General features: G+C 50.4%; 1 protein-coding gene across 2 annotated transcripts in view; it reads right to left on the reverse strand.

The window, feature by feature from the left end:
- The window catches only part of LOC139986633 (uncharacterized), a 32,447-nt gene that overhangs the window by 3,954 nt on the left and 8,747 nt on the right, over positions 1–19,746 (reverse strand). The window contains exons 2-6 of one of the 2 annotated variants that reach the window (XM_072002097.1): positions 11,774–12,230; positions 10,209–11,525; positions 4,888–5,030; positions 4,479–4,808; positions 133–308 (exon numbers count right to left, since the gene is read on the reverse strand). In XM_072002097.1, coding sequence (XP_071858198.1) covers positions 133–308; positions 4,479–4,808; positions 4,888–5,030; positions 10,209–11,525; positions 11,774–12,230 — 2,423 coding nt within the window. The remainder of the gene's footprint in view (positions 1–132; positions 309–4,478; positions 4,809–4,887; positions 5,031–10,208; positions 11,526–11,773; positions 12,231–19,746) is intronic. The other variant, XM_072002098.1, reaches the window with a different exon arrangement.

Raw genomic sequence — 19,746 nt, forward strand, 5'->3', positions numbered from 1 at the left:
GCGCGAGAGCGGCAAACGGCAACGAGTCCGACGCCAAGCGCGCGTTCGCGCTTTCGACGAGAAACTCGCCGATCTAGCGTTCCCGCGACCGCTTATTAGCCGGCCGTCGTATCTCTTCCATTTCTTCCTTACCAATCGCCGTGGCTGCTTCACCAAGGGCCGATTCATTCCGTTCATCTTGTGGTAGAGACCGCACGCGTTGCACAGGTAGTGGCCCGTTCCATCTCGTCGCCACAGCGGAGTGGAAATTGCTCCGCAATTTACACACTCGCGGCCCTCCGTAAAGTATTCCGCCTCGATGTTGTGCACTGTGCGATTTGTACAGTTTCAAAATGGAATATTCGTTCGTCGTGCCGCGCGTAAGCGGCCACCAAGGTTTTTCCCTCCGTGAAATTTACCCATCGAAGACCGGCGATTTCGAAACGGCGTGATTTCACTTCGAAACGATCGAACACGTGGAAAGCAGGAGGAAAAAGGACACGACAGGGAAACGCGAAAGCACGCTGCTCGCTGTCGTGCACGAGCCAACGCGATCCGACGTTCGACGACGAACGGCTAGCCAGAGAAAGTACTTAAACGCGAAACGCCCGGAGCCACGTCGTTTCCAAGGTATTTCGAGGGAAATACCTCCGGCGGTGGTCGATACCGAAAAATTTCGTTTTTGTATTTTTCCATTGCTTGCGGACGATCCTCTAACTTTTATTACAGACGTGCGCGCAACCGCAACTTTCACGAGCCAGAATTTTACCAAGCATCTCTCGCCGAGGTTCGTCGAGATTCGCTGAAATTTGCTGCAACTCGCGAATTCGTCTCGTCGATCGAACGGGAAACAGACGCAGAACGAGAAACAAAGGCGAAACGCGCGCCGGGGAAGGATACAGGAAGCGTAGCAACGCGCGACAAAGGATGTCGAGGGATATGGCGTTATCAGAATTTCCGCTGTTTCTCGATAACAATAACTAGCGGTCGTTGCTAGTACGCGCGACGAGTACCGCTACGTCGAGCTATTTAAATACGTCACGACGACGAACGGTATATCGTTGGCACGCGTTTCCACGATCGTCGCTGCTATTACCAAAAAAAAAAAAACAACAAAAAAAAAAAGAACAAAAAGAAAAAGAAGAAAGAAAGAAGACCGAGATACCATGGACGAACCGACGAACGTCGACGATATAGAGGTAGCCGCGGCGAAGTTCGGTCTCGCGTTACTCCGCGAGACGGCGACATCGAAACGAAGAAGAGGACGAAAAGGTCGGCGTACCGGTAGTCGCGCATCCGGCAGAAACGGGACTGGGAAGCAATCGGATATCGTATATTAGTAAGCAAAATGTAGCTGACGTCAGCTGCCATCATCTTACGATCTCTAGTCGCTCTCAACGACGCGATACCGAGACGCGAGGAAACGAAGAAGCCGGGCAGGCGGAGGAAAAATGCGGAAAACGTTTCGCGGACGCTTCTTTCCGACGCTTTTTTAACGCTTGCGAGAATTATAACGTACGCGTCTGGCGAATACTGTTTAAAACGAAAGGTACGAGAGCAGTCGGTAACGTTATCCCTTCGCAGGGCCGATGTTGTTGTTACAGACAGCGAAGAAGCGGATCATCGTCGGTGTGTCCGCACGGAAATGCTAGATATTCTTCGTCGTAACCGAATATTCAACGATGACCAAGACGCTATACACGCACGCACGCACGCACGCATGCACGCACGCACACACACAGAAGGAAGATGACGAAGCGACGGGGAATGAGAATGGCAGAGTCTAATTACTTGACGAAGCAGTGCCGTAAGGGGCACAGGCAACTGCGAGCCCTCCTTTTATCGAGAGGGTGAAGGAGCGGAAAGCTAAGGTACGCGACAACGCTACGATACACGAGATACGTAAAAACGGTACGATGAGAATCGATGCGAAAAGGGAAGCGAGATAGCGGAGGAAGGAGCGCGTACGATTCGGGATAGAGGGGACGCGGAGAGACGGGAGAAAGCTGAAAACGGGACGATGAAAAAGAGAAACGCACGAGCTCGCGAGATCGTTACGATAAAGAGAGAAGCGATTCGAGCGTACTCGAACGAAAAAGGCCACGTGCGTGCGGTGCAGGTTGGTGGAGGGCGCGAGCAAAGAGAGACGAAACAGGACAGGACACGTCGATGCGACTGGACGGCTACGAGGTCTGGCGAGCAGAGTCAAAGTTAAACCGAGAGCAGGCGCGTGGTCGATCGTAAGATTCGCCCCGTCGTTCTTCCTTCGCGTGGACGAGCCTCGACTCGACTCGTCGCAGACGCGCGTTCCAAAACCACTCGAGATCCGCGGTATGTTAAAAGCCATATTCCTGGTTCCCCTCGGCTTTCGGCTAAAGTAACGAGCTCCGCTCGCAACCGCAGACGCACCGGCTCGCTTTCCAAAAGAACCACGCGCGCACGCCACTTAAAAAGCTTTCGACTCGACTTTCTTCTCCGTAGACGGAGCCTGGCTGCGTTCCGAGCTGCTGCAAGCCGCGTGCATCCCATCGCAGCACACGCACGTCTCGCCATCCACCGTCGCTTACGATCGTCGATGGTTGCTTGTTCGATCCACGGACGAACCTGATCGAAACTCGAAACGAACGCGAGCCGACGCGACGAGACGAAACGACGAAAGGCGGCGCAGCTGCGAGAAAGAGCCGCTAGTTTTTTCTCTCGTTGGTCTCTACGAGACTCGAGAAGCATCTACGACGTCGATCGGAAGAGAGAAAAAAAAAAAAAAAACAATCCGCGCGACCTTTTGAACCGGTCGAGTCCTTCGTCGAGATTGCGCCGTGTGATGCACTCGACGCGGACGTTATCGCGGCGACCGTCGTTATTACAATAACGCGGCGTAAAAATAACGATCGTCGAAAGCACGGATTTACACCGATCTCGAATCGCAAACAAGACACTTTATCGCGTGAACGCAAACGAACCGAAACGATCGACGACTTTGCGTTCGGTGGTCGCGCTCGCTTAACCGTGCACGCGTGTGTTCGCTGTCACCGCGAAATAGCCGCGCGATCCCGAGAAATCGTTTCTCTCTTCGATAAAAGCGTTGTGGCATTCTTCGGCAAACGACGCGCGTTCCATGTTCTATCCGTCCAGAGAGTTCGACTCCGACTAAAACGCGATCGCGATTCGCCGTCAAACTTATCTAAATTTCGCGGTCCCGGAACAAGATTAGATACATAAAACTCTATTATCGTTGCTTCTGTATCGCGCATAGACAAAACTAGATTGAAAATGAGGCTGTTGTCTAGGTCACGGTCGTCGTATATCAACGTCTATTTCGATACCGAGCACGACGATCGTAGCGCGCGTACCACGCGCTTCGCGGATCTCGACGAACGTCCTACGCGGCGGAAGCAACCCCGTCGTTGCGTCGCGGAATCGTCGTGTCCGTCGATCTTCTTCGTTCGCGAAGACGCCACCGAGAAACACGGTCGTCGTTTTCAGAGACGAAACGAGCACCGTGTCATCGGTCACGCCTCGGCGACCCGTGCAACCGATAAAAGTCTCGTCTCGAGCAGATAACCACGAAAATTCGTACCATCGGCCGTACCTATCCCTTCGTTGCGCGAGTATACGCTAGCGCGAACGCCAAGTACGTTTCCACTCGTCGTATTTTGCGCGCGAGATAACGCGAGACGCGCGCGAGGAGAGGCGAGAAGGGAGGCGAAACTCCGCTTTAATCGACGTATAAACGAAATACTTGGACTACGGAACGACGAGGGGGCAGGCGGGGGAGGAAAGAATGGAAGAAAACAAGAGAGGAAAGAAGGAAACGGAGGAGAGAGAAGTCGGGAAACGAGAGAAACTGTAACGCGATATTCTTTTTTCTAGCTCAGGGACTTGATTTCGGCCCACCGACGTCGCCGTGCGGACGAAAAAATTTGTCACGACTCGCGTGCTCGTGCTGTACCCTCGCTCGATCTCCTCTTCCCTTTGCCTCTCGACGTTCGTTCGACGAATTAGTAAGCAGCGAGAGGAACGAACGGGTCCGATCGAATCCTTTTCTCGTAATTTACGAGAGCCTGCAACACGATGCAGCTGGTGCGTGTCGCTGTTCCTTCGCGCTCCTCCCTAATCGTCGTCATCCACCACGATTTATCGTTTTTTTCGAAACTCGTCCACGGACAGCCGTAACGCGATACTTTTCGTCTTTCGAGCCACACGAACCGGCCAGCGAGTCGACGATACGCGTAAACGTAAATACTGTTTGACGCCGCGTCGTTTGTTCGCTGTTCGCGCGGAATCGTACGTGCAGCGTGTTCGCGAACGAGCGTTTGGCAAGTGGCGCGTAAGGAATGGAAGGAACGACGGGAAAAGGGAGAGAAAGAATAGAAGAGAGGAAAGGGGGCGAAAGGAAGAAAAACGGGATGAGACGAAAGCGCGATCGCAAAGGGAAGAGAAAATACGCGACGAAAAGTAGAGAGAAGAGAAAACGCAAGAGACGAAGGAAGCGTACTTACTTGCGCTAAGGCTGGCGGTGGCTGTCAGCTGATGTTGCGCCGGGGTTGACGGAGAGTTGACGACGGGTTGTCGCCTGGAAGGAGCGGCATATTGTGTAGCCAGGGTATCGTTCGAAGGCGAACCATAGCTCCAGGTCGATGGTTCGACGGTGGCTCCTACTCCGGTGGTGTTTTGCTGCGTCGAATAAGACGGGCTGTATCCTCGAAAACTCGGCCTGCCGCAGAACGGTTGTGAAAAGGCTGGCAGGGCCTGATGAGTCACCGTACCCGACGATTTTCCGCTACTGCCGTAATCCTCCGAAATTGCGGAAAGGCCTGTCGTCCCTAAGCCTATCGTTCGAAAGATCGGTCATCGATCGATCGCCCTCGCTCGTTCTTCGTTTGCCATCTAACATTCCAATAAACATACCTTGCGCGTTCCATAACTGCTGCGACGTGGCGGTCAATTCCGTGGGGCTGCCGGTCATGTAAGGAAGCCCGTAAGCACCAGCGGTTCCTGTGGCGCTGGCCGTGGCCATACCGGTTACGCTGCTCATCGAACGATACAACGGACTGAAACAACACGATGAAACACGCTCGATTGTACAGGCTGCATGTTAGAGAGGAGAGCAGCAACCAGGCGAGGATGATGCACACGCCCCTGCCCTTGGGAGTTCATGCGATCCGATTTGATTTACGATCGGGTCGAGGCAAAGAGGAAATTCGAAAGAGGAAATGAGGCGAACGAAAGGCATAGACGACGGAAAGCAAAAAAGGAAACCTTGGCGACACGGGATCGCTAATGTTTCGCGGGAGACCGGAAACCGAAGAACCGTTCTCCGATCCATCGGGCCGTAAATGCGGGCGCGTGCCAAGGCAGGACGTTTTTCCATGTTCTTTTCCGACCAACCACTACCCGGAACACAACTACTCCATTACCATTACCATTACGGTGGCTATTAACGCTACCGTTACCATTAGCGTCACGACCCCCCTACGTCTACCTGAGTTTTGACGACCGTACGACGCGAGACACGAGGTGCCTCCCAAAGGGTTTCCAAAATGCCAGGCCGCTTACGGAAGATCCTCGTCGTCGTTGTCGTTGTCGTCGTCGTCGTTGTTGTCGTTGTCGTTGTTACTTTCCCTGCAAGAACGATAAACGCAGTTCGGCTACTCGCGAAACAGACCTGGCGAAAGAGATCCGGTTCGCGCAGCCGTTGCGCAACGCGAATGGCACGTGTCTCGCGATCGCTCGAACCGTCACGATTTCCAGCAATAACGTCGAATTCAACGTCACACACGTACGTCTCTCTGTCCGAGCTCGATCTTCGCGCTCGATCGCGTTCTTTATCGCGTATTTTTTATCGCGAATCGGGGCAACGCGTCGAACGCTGGCGGACACGTCGTCGATCGAACGACACAAAGCAAACCGAGAAACGCGTGACCTTCGCGTTTTCTCACGACTCGTCCGACACGTACCGCTCGATCGGTACGTGCTCATCGGACGATTCGCGTATTCTCCCGGAACGATTTCCAACAAAACTGGCTCGAGCAACGGTATTCGCGGTAAACGAAACATCGATAACCGAGCAACCTCGTCCTTCGAACCAATATATCGTTGCCGTTTGCGAATGCAAAAACGAAAATCATCCGACGACGAGTCGCGAGGCGAGCGCGAACAAACACGAGAAAGGTCGAGCTGCGTTCGATGAAAATACGCAGAGAGAGAGAGAGAGAGAGAGAGAGAGAGAGAACACGAACGATTCGTCACGGATGCTCGCGTCTCGAACGTTTCACCTGGAATCGCGCTTCCACTTTCCTGTCTTGGTCGTCGTCCACGGCACTTTTCTCTCATTAACCAGGTGTCTGCCAGCTTCCTCGTGCCGCTTCGAGTCGACGGACGTGGACAAGGGTGAACGAGAAAGGAAAGGATACGTGCTCGTGGCACGTGTTACGCGCTCGTAACTTCCACGACACGACTGGGTGCAACACCGACGTCCGCTCGGCCGTGTCCACGTCCGTATCCGAGGTTCCGTGTAACTTCGTTTCGCGAGTCACTCGCGCGACGATATCTCCTTCGAGTCATTCGTTCGAACTTGAATTCGCGTCGACGTCGATCCTCTGTCGCGAGGCGGATCGATCGAATTTATCTCCGCGATATATTTATATACGACGTTACACGCATCGATAGACAGATCATCGGATCGGTCGATTCGGAACGCGGATTCGAAGAAAATTCTATTTACTTGACCAACGGTGACCCGACACGCAACCTAATCGGAAATCGAAACCGCGAGGCGACGCGTACCGAGACACGTCCCCGGAACCTTTAATAACCGGCCGATCGGATTTCTTCCAAGTACCATCTCGAGAGACTCTCTCCCCGCGCTCTTTCCTCCAATTGCCGTCGATTGTCCGGCCGCTCCAAGTTCCAACGGATCGCCATAGATCCACTCTTTCTCTCCGAGCGCACCGTCAAAGCGAGAGAAAAGCGAAAGGAAAGGAGATATTTCGGTCGGGTCGCGAAGAATGCAGATATCGCGAAACTCAATCTAGAAGGTCGGTAGCGACAGGGTTATAGCCCCTGTTACCGGATCGCTATCTGAATCCACCGAGCCGATAAGCCCTGCCGCTTCTCACGATAGCGCGCCACGTCTCGTGGTGGGAAGAGATCCGAGGTCCGCTAAACTCCGCCGATGGGAGCTTCGTGCCGTGGACCGTACTACTACGGTGTACCATGATACGGCGATATATCGCAAACGCGATAATCTTCGAGACGAATCGGCTGCGTTAGTAACGACTAGCGTGCCAGTCTGGAAAAACGTTTCGACGTTCGAGTCGCAAAAGAAAATCCCGTTTCCCTACGTAGTCGTTCCGTGCCGCGCGCTCGGCCCGCGACGACCACCTTCCACCCAAAGTCGAGACTCGCCGTTTATTTACGAGCAATATTTTCGCAACCGTTATCGGTTCCCCGTTTACTTTGTTTTCGTTTCGCGTTCGCTACGAAGCACCGATAAAAACGAAACGTCGCTCGAACGATACAAGTCCGAAGGAGGGAAGGGGTTACATCGCAGTGCGGTAACGCGAGAAGCAACGTGGAACGTGGCAGGACTATTTTTCCGAGGATAACGAATCACGCGGGTGAAAGGACCGGCACGAAGACGAAGAGGACGAGCACGAGAATCCGAGCGAACACGGAAAAGGAAAATAGCCGCGAGACGAACATCGCCGATAGGCTGGAAAGCGACATATGCCACGATTCCGACATCGAACGTTTTTGTCCTTCGATTTTGGTCTGATCGGCGCCGCGATCTCTCGAAAGGAAACGAACAGCTAAACGAGAGAACCAAGGAAGAGGTAACGTTTATCGAATAACACTCACTGCATAACGTCGTTCGCGTGATTGTCCGAAAGGATCTAGAGAGCCTTTGCTCGTTCGCGACTCGTTCGGTCTTCTTCTGCCCTTCTTGATCTTCGTCTTCTTGCTTCTCGCTATACTCCGGCAACGAAACTCGGACGCGAGAACCGAACGCGATCTCGTTCGACGATTCTTTCGCCGAACAGAAACGGACAACGCGTACTTACGGGAAACGTACGAGGCGAATGGCGTTCCAGGTCCTCGAACGTGGTCAGGATTTCCCCTTCCGTGAATCTCTCCCTTCCTTCGTTTCTTTTCTACGTTCGTTCGCCTCCCCTCTCGCGATACCTCGCTCCCGCCCTCGATTAACGCTCTCTCGCGCGCGTTCTTTTCAACTCCCCACCATCGTTCCGCGCTTCCCGATCTACCACCGATCCTGCGACCGTCGACCGCCGAACGTCGACCGCCGACCGCTTCTCTCGGTCTCTTATATCTCATCTCGTTTCTTCCTAGTCTTCCCCTACGAGTCAGCTTACGTCGGAGAAGCGGCAGCATGCCGACGAAAAGCTACGGATACGGATAACGAAGTTGCCTATCCTACTACGCGTAGTAAGTAACCGCACGTGCAGGTACTTGCACGAAACGATCGTGCCATTGATAACTATCGTCAGCGACGCGACGTCGCGAGCGCGATAATTCTGCCAACGAACCGCGTCTCGCGTTGCGCGAAGAAAAGCTTGAAAAAAAGAAAAAGAAAGAGCCGTCTCGAGTTACTTTCATTCACGAGGATCGATCGCGTTCGTACCGCTCGAGTAAAAACATTCACCGTTGCTTCGCGTCGCTCTTTCGTCGCATCCTTCGTCGTTTCGATCTGCCCGTTTTTCTCGTCTATTTCGTTTACCACGAGAGTTTGAACGATCAACAACTACTACTACACCACTTACGAACCACGTATATCACGCGTCGTACGTCTACCCCACCCTCTCGATCCTCGGACGCAAGAACGCGTTCTTTCTCGAGTCTGTCGCCGCCGTTGCCTTCGTCGTGTCACACGATACCAAAAGGTTTCTCGGAACGCGATGGGTACGACTCTGTCGGACTGTAAACCCTGAGCGATGATTCACGATGACGAACTTTGCGTCAAAGATCAACGATTACTGACTGCTTACATACTATGTACGCGTCTTCTTTTCCTTCCCGGCTATACCCATGCTGCAACGCGTCCAAACGAATTATAATACGAACGAATAACGGACGAGTAAGCGTGCTTTGTCGGATAGCCTGCAGAGAGAATCGAGAAGAGAAGAAAAGAAACAACGGGGTTACGAGATCGTGGACAGTAAACGCAGAGGAGACTTTGCGTAATCTTGGATCTTACAATTAGAGCGGTATAATCACGGCAACGAGATATACCCCGCAAAAAGAGAAACGAAAAGCACGGATTGTCCTCTGCACCCGAACTTTAGATATCTAAATTCGAAGGTCGTGGCCCCTGTGCACGCGCACAGAGCATGAGGAAATCGACAAACAGAAAAATGACCAAGGAGCTGGCGCGCCTGTTACGCATGCGTACACGCTGTGAAACCGAGCCCACGAGATTTCGAGTTGGCCGTTTTACGAATCGGCGAGCATCGACGAATCGGAAAATGCAGCGCGCGTAATCGACGCGTCTGCCGATAACGTTTCGTTCTGCCGACGCGCGAGACACGGACAACGCGCGCGATCGAAGAATCGTTTCTATCGGAGTCAATAAACTCTTATCGCGGCAGCGCGAAGAGACCGAGCTCCGGTTCTGGTACAAATCCTATGCCGTACTCGGCTAGCGAGACTCGCGTCGAGGCGTGCGAATTTTTCGCCGATCCGCAGACAAAAGAGAAACGAACGGTCGCGTCACGCACGTTGCAAAATTCAAGCGGACGATGGAACTATCGATGGAAAAAAACTTTCGGAGGACGAGCGGTGACGGCAACGGCGGCTCGTGCCTGGACGAATCATCGGCAAACACCAAAAGGACGTTGTGTTCATTTTCACAAAACTGTTAGCATAGGGCCGGCGAGGCGTCACACTGTATTCCATGGTCGGTTCAGCTTTATTTTTGGTTTTGTATCGCCTACGTATACAATACTCGAGGAAACACGAAGCGTGCATCCCATAAGCCGCCGTGTAAATACTCTTGCGAATGGTAAACCTTCGAGCGGCTATTCTCGTTCTATGACCACGCGCGGTTCTTGCGCTTGTGTTGCGGCGCAGCAACGCATCTCCAGATTGGATCGCGCGATTTCTCGATTTAACGATCGAACGACGCAACGTTTGGATGGAACGGAGAGCGTTCGTATCACGCTGTCGTCGTTGGTCGAACAGACGGAAAAAACAGAGAGCGTACCGCTACTAACCTGGAAAGCGGACCTGTAGGCGAGTGCGGCGTCGACGAGCCTGCCTCGTGATCTTGATGATGATGAGGCGTTCCTACCGTGTGATGAGCGTATATCGAGTCCATGTATAGCTGATCGGATACGCGATCGCTGGTGTCCTGGCCGAGACCGTGGTTCGCTTGAACCGAGGACGGCGGTTGCATAGCGGTCAAGTGAGCATACGATTGCCTACCGTGGTCGCTCGGGCTGTATCCTCCTCCCTCCGATTGTCCTTGACGGTGAGGCGACGACAGTTGTTGATCGTCGTGAGGACTGCGACTGGAACCCGGCGAACTGCCGGTTCGGAGAGTCGGTGAACCTCCGCCGCCGCTGCCAGTACCACCGCCACCATTACCCTCCGCGCTACCGCCACCTCCGCCCCCGCCATCTGCACCGCCGTTGTTACCGTTACCGGTACTTCCTCCACCTCCACTTACTCGGATCTGATGTTGGAGGTACGCGGCATCCGGTAACACCTCTTCCAAATGGTGATGATGATGATGATGATGACCGTGCTGTTGTGGATGACCGTCGTTGGCACCGACGTCGCTGGCCGAACTGGTCGCACCGGTGGTGCTGAGATTCGGAAACAACATACCAAGGGTAAAATCTCCACGAGCGCCTCTCATGGCTGCGGTAATTCCACTCGTTCTTTCCGTATCCTCATCCGTCTCTTGATGCGGCACCGAGTGCGAGTGCGAGTGCGAGAGCGAATGCGAGTGCGACTGTGCCTCTTGTTCCTCTAAATGACGATGACTTGCCGAAGAGAGCACCACACTTTGTTGAGTCGCGTCCGATTGTAAGTGCTGCTGCTGCTGCTGCTGTTGGTGATGATGGTGCTGTTGATGGTGGTGGCGCTGAGAGTGGTGGTGGTGATGGTGCTGGTGGTGGTGGTGATCGGTCGCGGTCGGCGAGAGCGACTCGCTACCATAACGATGCATGGTAGAGCGAAGCGCGTGACTGCCGGCCCGATTTTCCGCCGACAACGCGCAGACCTCGCCCGACCGTCCGTTATCCCCACCCTCGGTAACCGATACTTCTCTCGCCCCTAGTTGAACGTACTCCGACCGATGGTGTTGGTGTTGGTGGTGGTGGTGGTGGTGGTGGTGGTGGTGGTCGTGGTCGTAATCGTAGTGGGGGTGAAGGTGGTGATCCTGCAGCGACTGTGGCTGCCTACGCTGCTGTTGTTGGTGATGCTGTTGGTGAAAGGGTTGGGAGACCTGTTGCTGTTGTTGCTGCTCCTCCTGTTTCGAGGTATCACCGCCCCCGTACTCGCCCGATTCCTGTTCGCGATAACCCCTTGACAACCGACACACGATAATTCGTTAATATTTCGTGTTTGCCTCGACGCAAGAACGTGCCACGATCGACGACGAGCGAAAACGATGTCGCTTGTTTGTATCGCTCGATTTCGTCGCTTCGAGATCAAGGACGGATCGTTGAACGCGATTACTCGACCTAGCGTGTAACGTAACGCGTGGAAACGATTCGTCCAAGACCCGCGCCCCTATTCGCGGTCGAACGCGCCTAGATACCCAACTGCTCACCTTTCTCCGATGTCGGAATCCTGGCTCACAAAGTTGAGCGAGTGCACGCCGTAAGCGATGTCGACGTCGTTTTCCTGTTCCGTCGAGACGAGAATCGTAACCACCGGTTCCTCGTTACTCGCCTCTTCGACCGCGCCATTTTCAATTTCCTGCTGTCCCGCCTCCAGCCCGCCTACCATGTCCCCGCCTTCTTCGGTTCCATGCTTTTCGTAAGGTAACTGTTGGTGGCGTTGCGGTTGTCGTTGTCGTTGTCTTTGCCGTTCCCTTTCCTGATCGTCCATTTGTTGCTGTTGTCGAAAAAGTTGCGCCGCTACCGATCTCCCGCTCCCGATTCGCATCAGCCTCATCGATGTTTGGTCGTCGTACCTTTCCACGCTCTCCCCGTCCACTTTCACGCATCTTGCCTTCCTTTCCGTGCCATAGTCTGCCGCCGTCTCGTCCACGTATTCCGTCAACTCTGTCAACACCAATGCAAAGGATCGTCTAAACCAAACGATCGATCGATCGACCGAGCGAACGACGAGTCTCGATTTCTCCGATCGTCCAAAGCATCGTCGATTTCGCAAAATCGTACCAGCATCCAGCTTCGATCTTGCGAATCGCGTAACAGCGTCGCCGCTGCCACGTATCGTGGTAATCGCGGCATAACGAAAACCGGCCAACCGATACGCGATCGATCGATTAGATGGAAAATGTACTGCTCGAGGCGTTTCGATGACACACGCCAACAAACTGTTGCTAACCGCTATGGTACAAAAATAACCATTCGTCGTCGTTATCTGTAGCTCGTTAGCGATCGTGCAAACTCGCTCACATTCTCCTCGTATATATGATTTTACGCGTTTGCGCTTTGCATCGTTCTTTATATTTTTCAGCTGGAAAACAGAAAACTAGCCGACGCGCCTGGCCAGGTGCCAATGGAGAAGAGAAAATGAAAGAAAATCGAACCTCGGTTCTACTATACTACCCTGTACGATAGCCAGCGAATAGACGAAATATTCTTCGATCGCTTTCCTTTTTTTTTTTTTTTTCCTACTTTCCTTCGTCTTCGTTCTCTCTCGATCGGCTTCGCAGGAAACACCGTTTACCGGCTGTCCCTGCACGTACAACCTCGTCTTATCGAGATGCATCGTCCTTATCGAGGGGGCGATACACGTGTACGATCGGAAGAAACGATGAAGTTTCGACGATCGCTACGTTCGAATCAGAGGCAAAAGGAGAAAATTCACAGAGGGTTGAAACAACGATTGGAGGATTGAGAGAAAAGAAGCAAAGGAAAGACGAAAACGATGGAAAGCTGAAAGGAGTTGGAAGAAGAAGACATCCACGGGGGCGGAGGCGGTGACAAAAGTATCGGAGGCGGAGGCGGAAAGATACGGTAACGGAAGCGTAAAACACAGGCAACTGCAAAGGTACTAATATACGTATTGTATGTTTCGAGAGGAAAAGCAAGACAGTCGCGGAAACTTCGTAAACGTATCTGCGTGTGCGGTATCTTTTCTCGAAAGCCCTGTGTCGTCGGTTAACATTCAACCGACCTTATTGACGCTAGTTAATCGAATTGGAAAGGTCAGGTTCGCTGGATTATCTGACGTTGCTCAGTTCCACCGCGAGTCGCCAATTCTATCGAAAAAGTGTTTATGTATTTTTCGCTAAAAGTTCAAAGACGAAGCGATTGGAATAACGGAGTTGACACATCGATAACGAAACTTCGTTATTGCGTGTTCGAATCGGCTACGATCGGATCGAATCGAATCGAATCGAGTCTAGTCGCGTCAATGAGAGAGCGTTAGGAGTGCTCGGAGTTGCGAAGACGCAAAAGTCACGACCCCGATTAATCACTCTGCACGAAGAAAATATACGACGCCGCGCAAACCACCGACAAACCTCTTTCTCGCTCGCGTTGCGAAACCAAATCGCACCATATCGGTCACGAACCTATCGCTGCCCCATCCTGTTGCCTGTCTCACCTATTCCATTAATTGCTGGTAGAGGAATTGCTGCGCGGAATCAACGTCGCCCTTGACGCGAGTAAAGAAAGCGTATCTCGAAAACCAGATCGATCTCTCCGACATTGTTTCCCTCCATCTCGTCCTTTTATTCTTTACTTTGAGCGAGTATTGGCTCGTTACACGCGTACGCGAAAAGACTACGAGAGAGACCACCCTTGCGTTATACATAGGCGCGTCGTAAATCTTAGCCGAGAGCCGTCGAATATTTCATCGTTCTTTCGCTGCGCGGTTCTTACAATGCTCTCAGCCAAAGAAACGAGGTTAACGTTCCCCATAGAAGTGGTAGCGAGGAAAGAGATTCCGTTGGCCGAGCGGAAGACGTTTTGTACAACGGGGGCAGAGGTTGCTCTTATCTTCTTGGCCCCATAAAAACGTTCACTGTTATCCGCAACGTAGACGAGCAAGACGGCGTACATCGATGCGGTTTACGACGAGATTTTCAGAGATTGAATAGTCCCTTTATCTCGACCTTCTCCATCCTCTCCCCGTTTCTCGCTCCCTCCCTCTCACCCTATCCTTTTCGTCCCGTCTTCTCTGCTCTTATTTTCCCTTCTTTCCTTCCTTTATCCCTTTCCCATGATCTCGCCGCTTCCTCCGAGAATACGCTTTACGACGCGATAGAATGACTTTGTTTCGACTCATCGATCCCTTTTTACGAGTACATGTACAATAAGAGGATGATATACGTAAGCATCGATACGGTACAGTCGTTGGGGAACAACAAGACGAACGCATGGATATACACCAAAGCTACGTTGCTTCTGCGCTCGAATTATCTAAGGCTAGCGTAGACCTCCCTTCTGAAGCCGTAGATCGACGCGCAACGGAATAGAACAAAGTAGAATAGCGTGGAATGGTCGCGCGTTTCGAGTAGAAGGACAACGACGGTACGTTTCGCGATAGAACAACAACGCCATTGTACAAAGACCAAACGTTCCTTACGCGGACAGATCTCGAGTCCAGCTTTACGTTCGACGCCGATCCATCGGTATACGTTTTTGGCGTAACCTATTCGACGGAAAACCGGCTAGTTGCTTCGATTTCGAATCGAACACAGAATCTTACGCTTGAAATTACCGCTTTGTTTACTTCGTCCTCCCGTAACCACGCGGATATCGTTCGAAGTAAAACGGAGACTGAAATACGAAATAGCACGGCACACGACCATTACGAGCAATTGCGGACAATTACGGCATACGAGATATTCTCGATCCGAAGGAGTTTTCCAATTGAACCCCAGTGGATAGATATCGCATCGGACATGACGAGCCAAAGGGATGGAGAGAGGGTTAGAGTGGATGAATATGTGTAAGTAAGTACATGCACGACAGTGGTAGAGGAACGGAGGCGGTCGGTAACCCTCGTTTATCTCAGCGGTTCTTCGTTTCTGTATCTCGACTGGTGCATCTGTATCTGTCGCTAAAAAATAAGCTTGTAAGATCGTAGATCCGTAGTTGTAAATCTACGATAATTCAGAGTTCCGCTCGTGGGACCAGGAAGAGGGAGAATGCGGCGACGCGGGATTAGCTTTTGCCATGGTAGAGGTGACGAACGTGTATCCAACGCTGTACCTGGAACGGTGTAAAAAGAAGGTGCGTCCACGCACGACCTACCCGTACCGAGAAGGATCCGTACGCGATGCAAGGAAAGGCGAAGAAAAAGCAGGCGAGGAAGAGAGGAAGGAAAACAAATATTCCAGCGAACTGCTCGCCCTTCGAAAGAGGTAAGAGAGAATAAAAGAGAAACGTAGCGTAGTTTGGATCGTTAACAGCGTCTCCGACAAGGAAACAATGCCGACCATCTTTGCAACCAGTTCACAGAAGGGGGAACGACGATAAAACGAATACGAACTTACAGAACCTACGAACGATACGTGAAAAAGGATCGACGATCGACGATCATCCGAGTATCGGTACGGTATAAGCACAGGCAAGAACCTACGTGTCTCGCGTTTCTCCGCGCCTGACGAACACGCGATCGTAAAAAGTAAACTAGCGCGCATCTATTTGGTTATATATACAGATATATAGCGTCACGATCGTTGGGAATGGTCGAGTTGCGACCAAGTCGAATCCGTTCGAAACTAATGCGACGCGGCTACGAGAATGCTAGGTGTCGAGTTTCCGTCGTGTTTTTTACCAAAATATGGTCGAACACGGTTCTATCCTCGGTCTCGTATTCGTTTAGCCCCATTAACTTTCCGACCAGCCTATCGGACTAACGTCTCGAAAAGGGAAAAAACGTTTATGAATCCTGAAAGCTGCCAATTACGACCGCGTATCTATAAATTAAAAAAATAGACTTTAGCGAGACACGAGAATGCGACCGCAGCGATCGGCGCGACTTTACTGCTACTCGTCCACGCGACCCCCACGCTCGTACATCTTGATAAAAAAAATGACATATTTGTTTCAGAGAAGAGCGGGCAACTCGCAACTCTCGGTAAAGTCCACGCGTTACGATAAGAAAAGAGAAGAGAAGAGAAGAAAAGAACGAGGATCGCCACATAAATTTCGCATCGATTTCAATTTTTATTTCTTCAACATCCCTCGGATCTTTTACGTTCGAACGACGTAGATTCATAGCCGACGTTACGCTTGCCTGTAACATCGTAAACAACTACATAGGCTGCCCAGAAATTTTCTACGTCCGTTTTTCCATTATTCCATTATTAAATGTTCCATTGTTCCGCGCGCCTCTGTACAGGATCGACTACGCCTGCGGTAGCTGTATCGGTCGTGTTTGCGGTTTACTCGCTCGTCTACTTTTACTCGAGCTCTCGCGCCACGCTGCTCGTCTTTTAAGAAACACCGTGTAAAGGAACCGTTGTAAAGGTCGTAATTGCAATTCCAACACCCGTTCCATATGTCACTTTCTATCGATCGTTAATCATTCGTTCGTTAACGTAGGTCGATTTCCCTCTGTACCAAATGCTGTTACCCGTATAACCTTTTTCTATGTCAGCGATATACGTTCAAGGTACGGTTGTTTGGACCCGTTGTACCGTATCCTTAATTATGCAAATTGCCACGCTGACCGCTTCGTCTGTTTTGCTAAAAATACTTCGTTTAAATGTATCTCGCGCCGACTCGTACCGTGCAATTGCATTTGTATTTCTTTAACGTATGTTTATTTGATTTCTACGCGTGTACGCGTATAATCGAACTATAGTTTACTATGGTATAGTAAACGACGTGATACTGCCATAATAAATGTAAATAACTAAACAATAAATTTCAACTTTGTTTTCTATTTTACGCGATATGTTCGCAGCCTCGTTCCATGAACTGAACAAAGCTAAACGGGACGAAATTCGATAACGACGTAAATACAGACAGCGGGAATTCTCTTTCGGTAAAAGCTTTTCACCGATGCATCCATCGAGACTTTACGCAAGTCCGTTTCTTTCGTACGGCTCTCGTGATACATGTCAGCCGTCACGAGCCGCGAAACAACGAAACGCAGACTGCGTGGCGTAACACGAGAAGGGAACCGATCGCGCTACGGGACATGCTCTTACCTCCCCTTGCTCTTTCGCTCCTTTACCCTTGACTAAAGCACGCTCGCCCTACGATTTTTCTTCCTCTTACATTTTTTCCTCCTTCTTTTTCTTCAACTCCGAACCAAGTGGCTAAGCGCCACTTTTAGCGCATCAACGTAAACGTTAACGTAAGTCGTTATCGATGCGACGGTGAAACCGACACAGTGACGGTCAACCGCACCAGAGTTACGTAAGAAAAGTAACCTTCCATACGAACTTGTTAGCGTACGCGTATTACCTTTCTTCGGATGAAGCAGCGTCGATAGGAAAGCGAACTGGTTCGTTTACATTTCGATCATAACTACCGGCACGATGAAAACTACTGCTATCGTTGTTGTTAACGAACCAAATCAGTTGGTTTAAGATAGGTTAAAGATTTGATCCGCAGAGAGATAAATTACACCGGCAAATATATACGGGACGAAAAAAAGAACAAGAGAAAGACGTTAAACGGAGATTTGAAATTGGCGACAAACACGAAAGCTACAGGTATATTTAACTAAGTTAAGATAAACAACACTTTGAAATTGATACGTTATGAAACTTAGTAAATTGTATATTAACGATTGTTTACCACGTTGATAACGTTCATCCATTCTGTGGTAATATAATAATTCTGTAGCGATAAACGCGTTGTATTTATTCTTTCGTCTTATTAAATCGTGTAAATCGATTTTCTAAAATCACCGTGCCTTTTCCTTGCTCTTAGTAGTACATAAATTTCTTTCTGTCCGACCGACCAACGCTTTAAGAGATGTTCTAACGATAATAAAGATTACCTAAGTAGATAGAGTAGCGATGCCCAGAGTTAACGAGGCAAGCAATTCGATTCAGTTGAAATAGCCCCAGGTGATAAAGCGTTACCGTGTAGAAGAGAGTAATTTCTCAGCGACGTAGGAATTTTTTTTTTTTTTTTTTTTTTTTATTATTTAATTTGTACTTTCTAGGATGTACACCTATCGGGTTTTTTTCCGTTACTCAATGCCGGAAAATTAAAAAATTACTTGGCGCTACGTCGTAGTTAAGAGAGTCGAAAGGCATAGGATGTGCATAGGCTATGTCGTGCAACGAGTATCGGACGTTGTATCAACGATTGGATAACGAAGCAAAATTTTGGAAATTTCGCGATCGTTGAATTCGTTTCCGAAAGTTAGTAATCTTCGTGGACGGATGATAAGTTGCCAAGTTCGCTCGGCGTTATATCTCGATCGTAGAAATATTCGTATTGCGTATAATCTTCGCGTTGGAAACGTCGTCTCGTCTTCTGCATTCAGAAATCGATCGAAGATATCGATAAAAACGTGACGCGGCGCAATATTTTTCTTGAAACGTATTTGCGAATAAAGTAAAATGAGAACGAGTAATATCCGCTTGCAAAAGCGCTTTATTTACAAAACTACGTATTTACAGCAAACATTGTGCATAATAAGCGTCGGGATCGACGCGTATCGACCCACTGATCTGCCCGGTTTAAATATAATTTCGTTGGATCGAGTTCACGGCAACGATGGGAGCGAGCATTCGAAGAGAAGATGAAACATATACATTATACGTTACATACATATACGCTCGGGCCGAGTGAGTTATGTATATAGCCGGCGAGTCACATAGCTAACGAGAGAATGGGAGTTAGCGAGGCAGAAGGAGAGAAAAGGAGGCAGAGCGAGAAAGAAACAAGTGCGTGAAGACGCAGAGGGAGCGCAGCGCTAATAAATCAGTCGTCGAAAGGTCGAAGGTCGTCAGCAGTGCTCCACTATATTCACATCGAGACGGTAATGGGGTATTAAGACGGGGGGGATTTTCGAGTTAATTTTCTAGCGTTCGCCTGCAGCTGTGAATAAGAAACGGTTGATTAGTTTAGCCTTAGCCGTTCGAAGCAAGCGTCGTTCGCCGATTTTTCTCGATTACGTGCTCGTCTCAAAGATAAATCGTATCTGGAAATCAGGTTGACGAATATCGAAGCGACGTCGAGGATCTTATCGCGCGAACCGCTTCCCTCGCGACCTATGTTTCGAAGGATGGTTACGAGCCGTCAAAATAAACAAATAGTCAGGTTTCGCGATCTTCTTACTCGGGGAGAACGATGAAACTGGGTCCGTACGGGCCGGTTTATAGAAAACGGTACTCGTTCCTTTGCCTTTGTACACACGGACGACCTCGTGTGTTTACGGTCAAGTCGAAAAATCAGGGTTGAAGCAATGCGTTTTCTCCGACCGTCCATACGCACGTTTACGTTTTAAATTTCATGGAAACGCGTTCTACTCCCTTGATATTTGCCAATAGCTTTCGAATACACCAATTACGACAATTATACGAACGGAATAAGAAACAAGAACAAAGCTAGACCGACTGCAAAAAAAAGAAAAATGGAAATGGAAATACAACGATGATAATAATAAAAAAAGATTGGTATGTAACCG

This window comes from Bombus fervidus, chromosome 4 (genome assembly GCF_041682495.2).
Source record: "Bombus fervidus isolate BK054 chromosome 4, iyBomFerv1, whole genome shotgun sequence".
Classification (NCBI taxonomy): domain Eukaryota; kingdom Metazoa; phylum Arthropoda; class Insecta; order Hymenoptera; family Apidae; genus Bombus; species Bombus fervidus.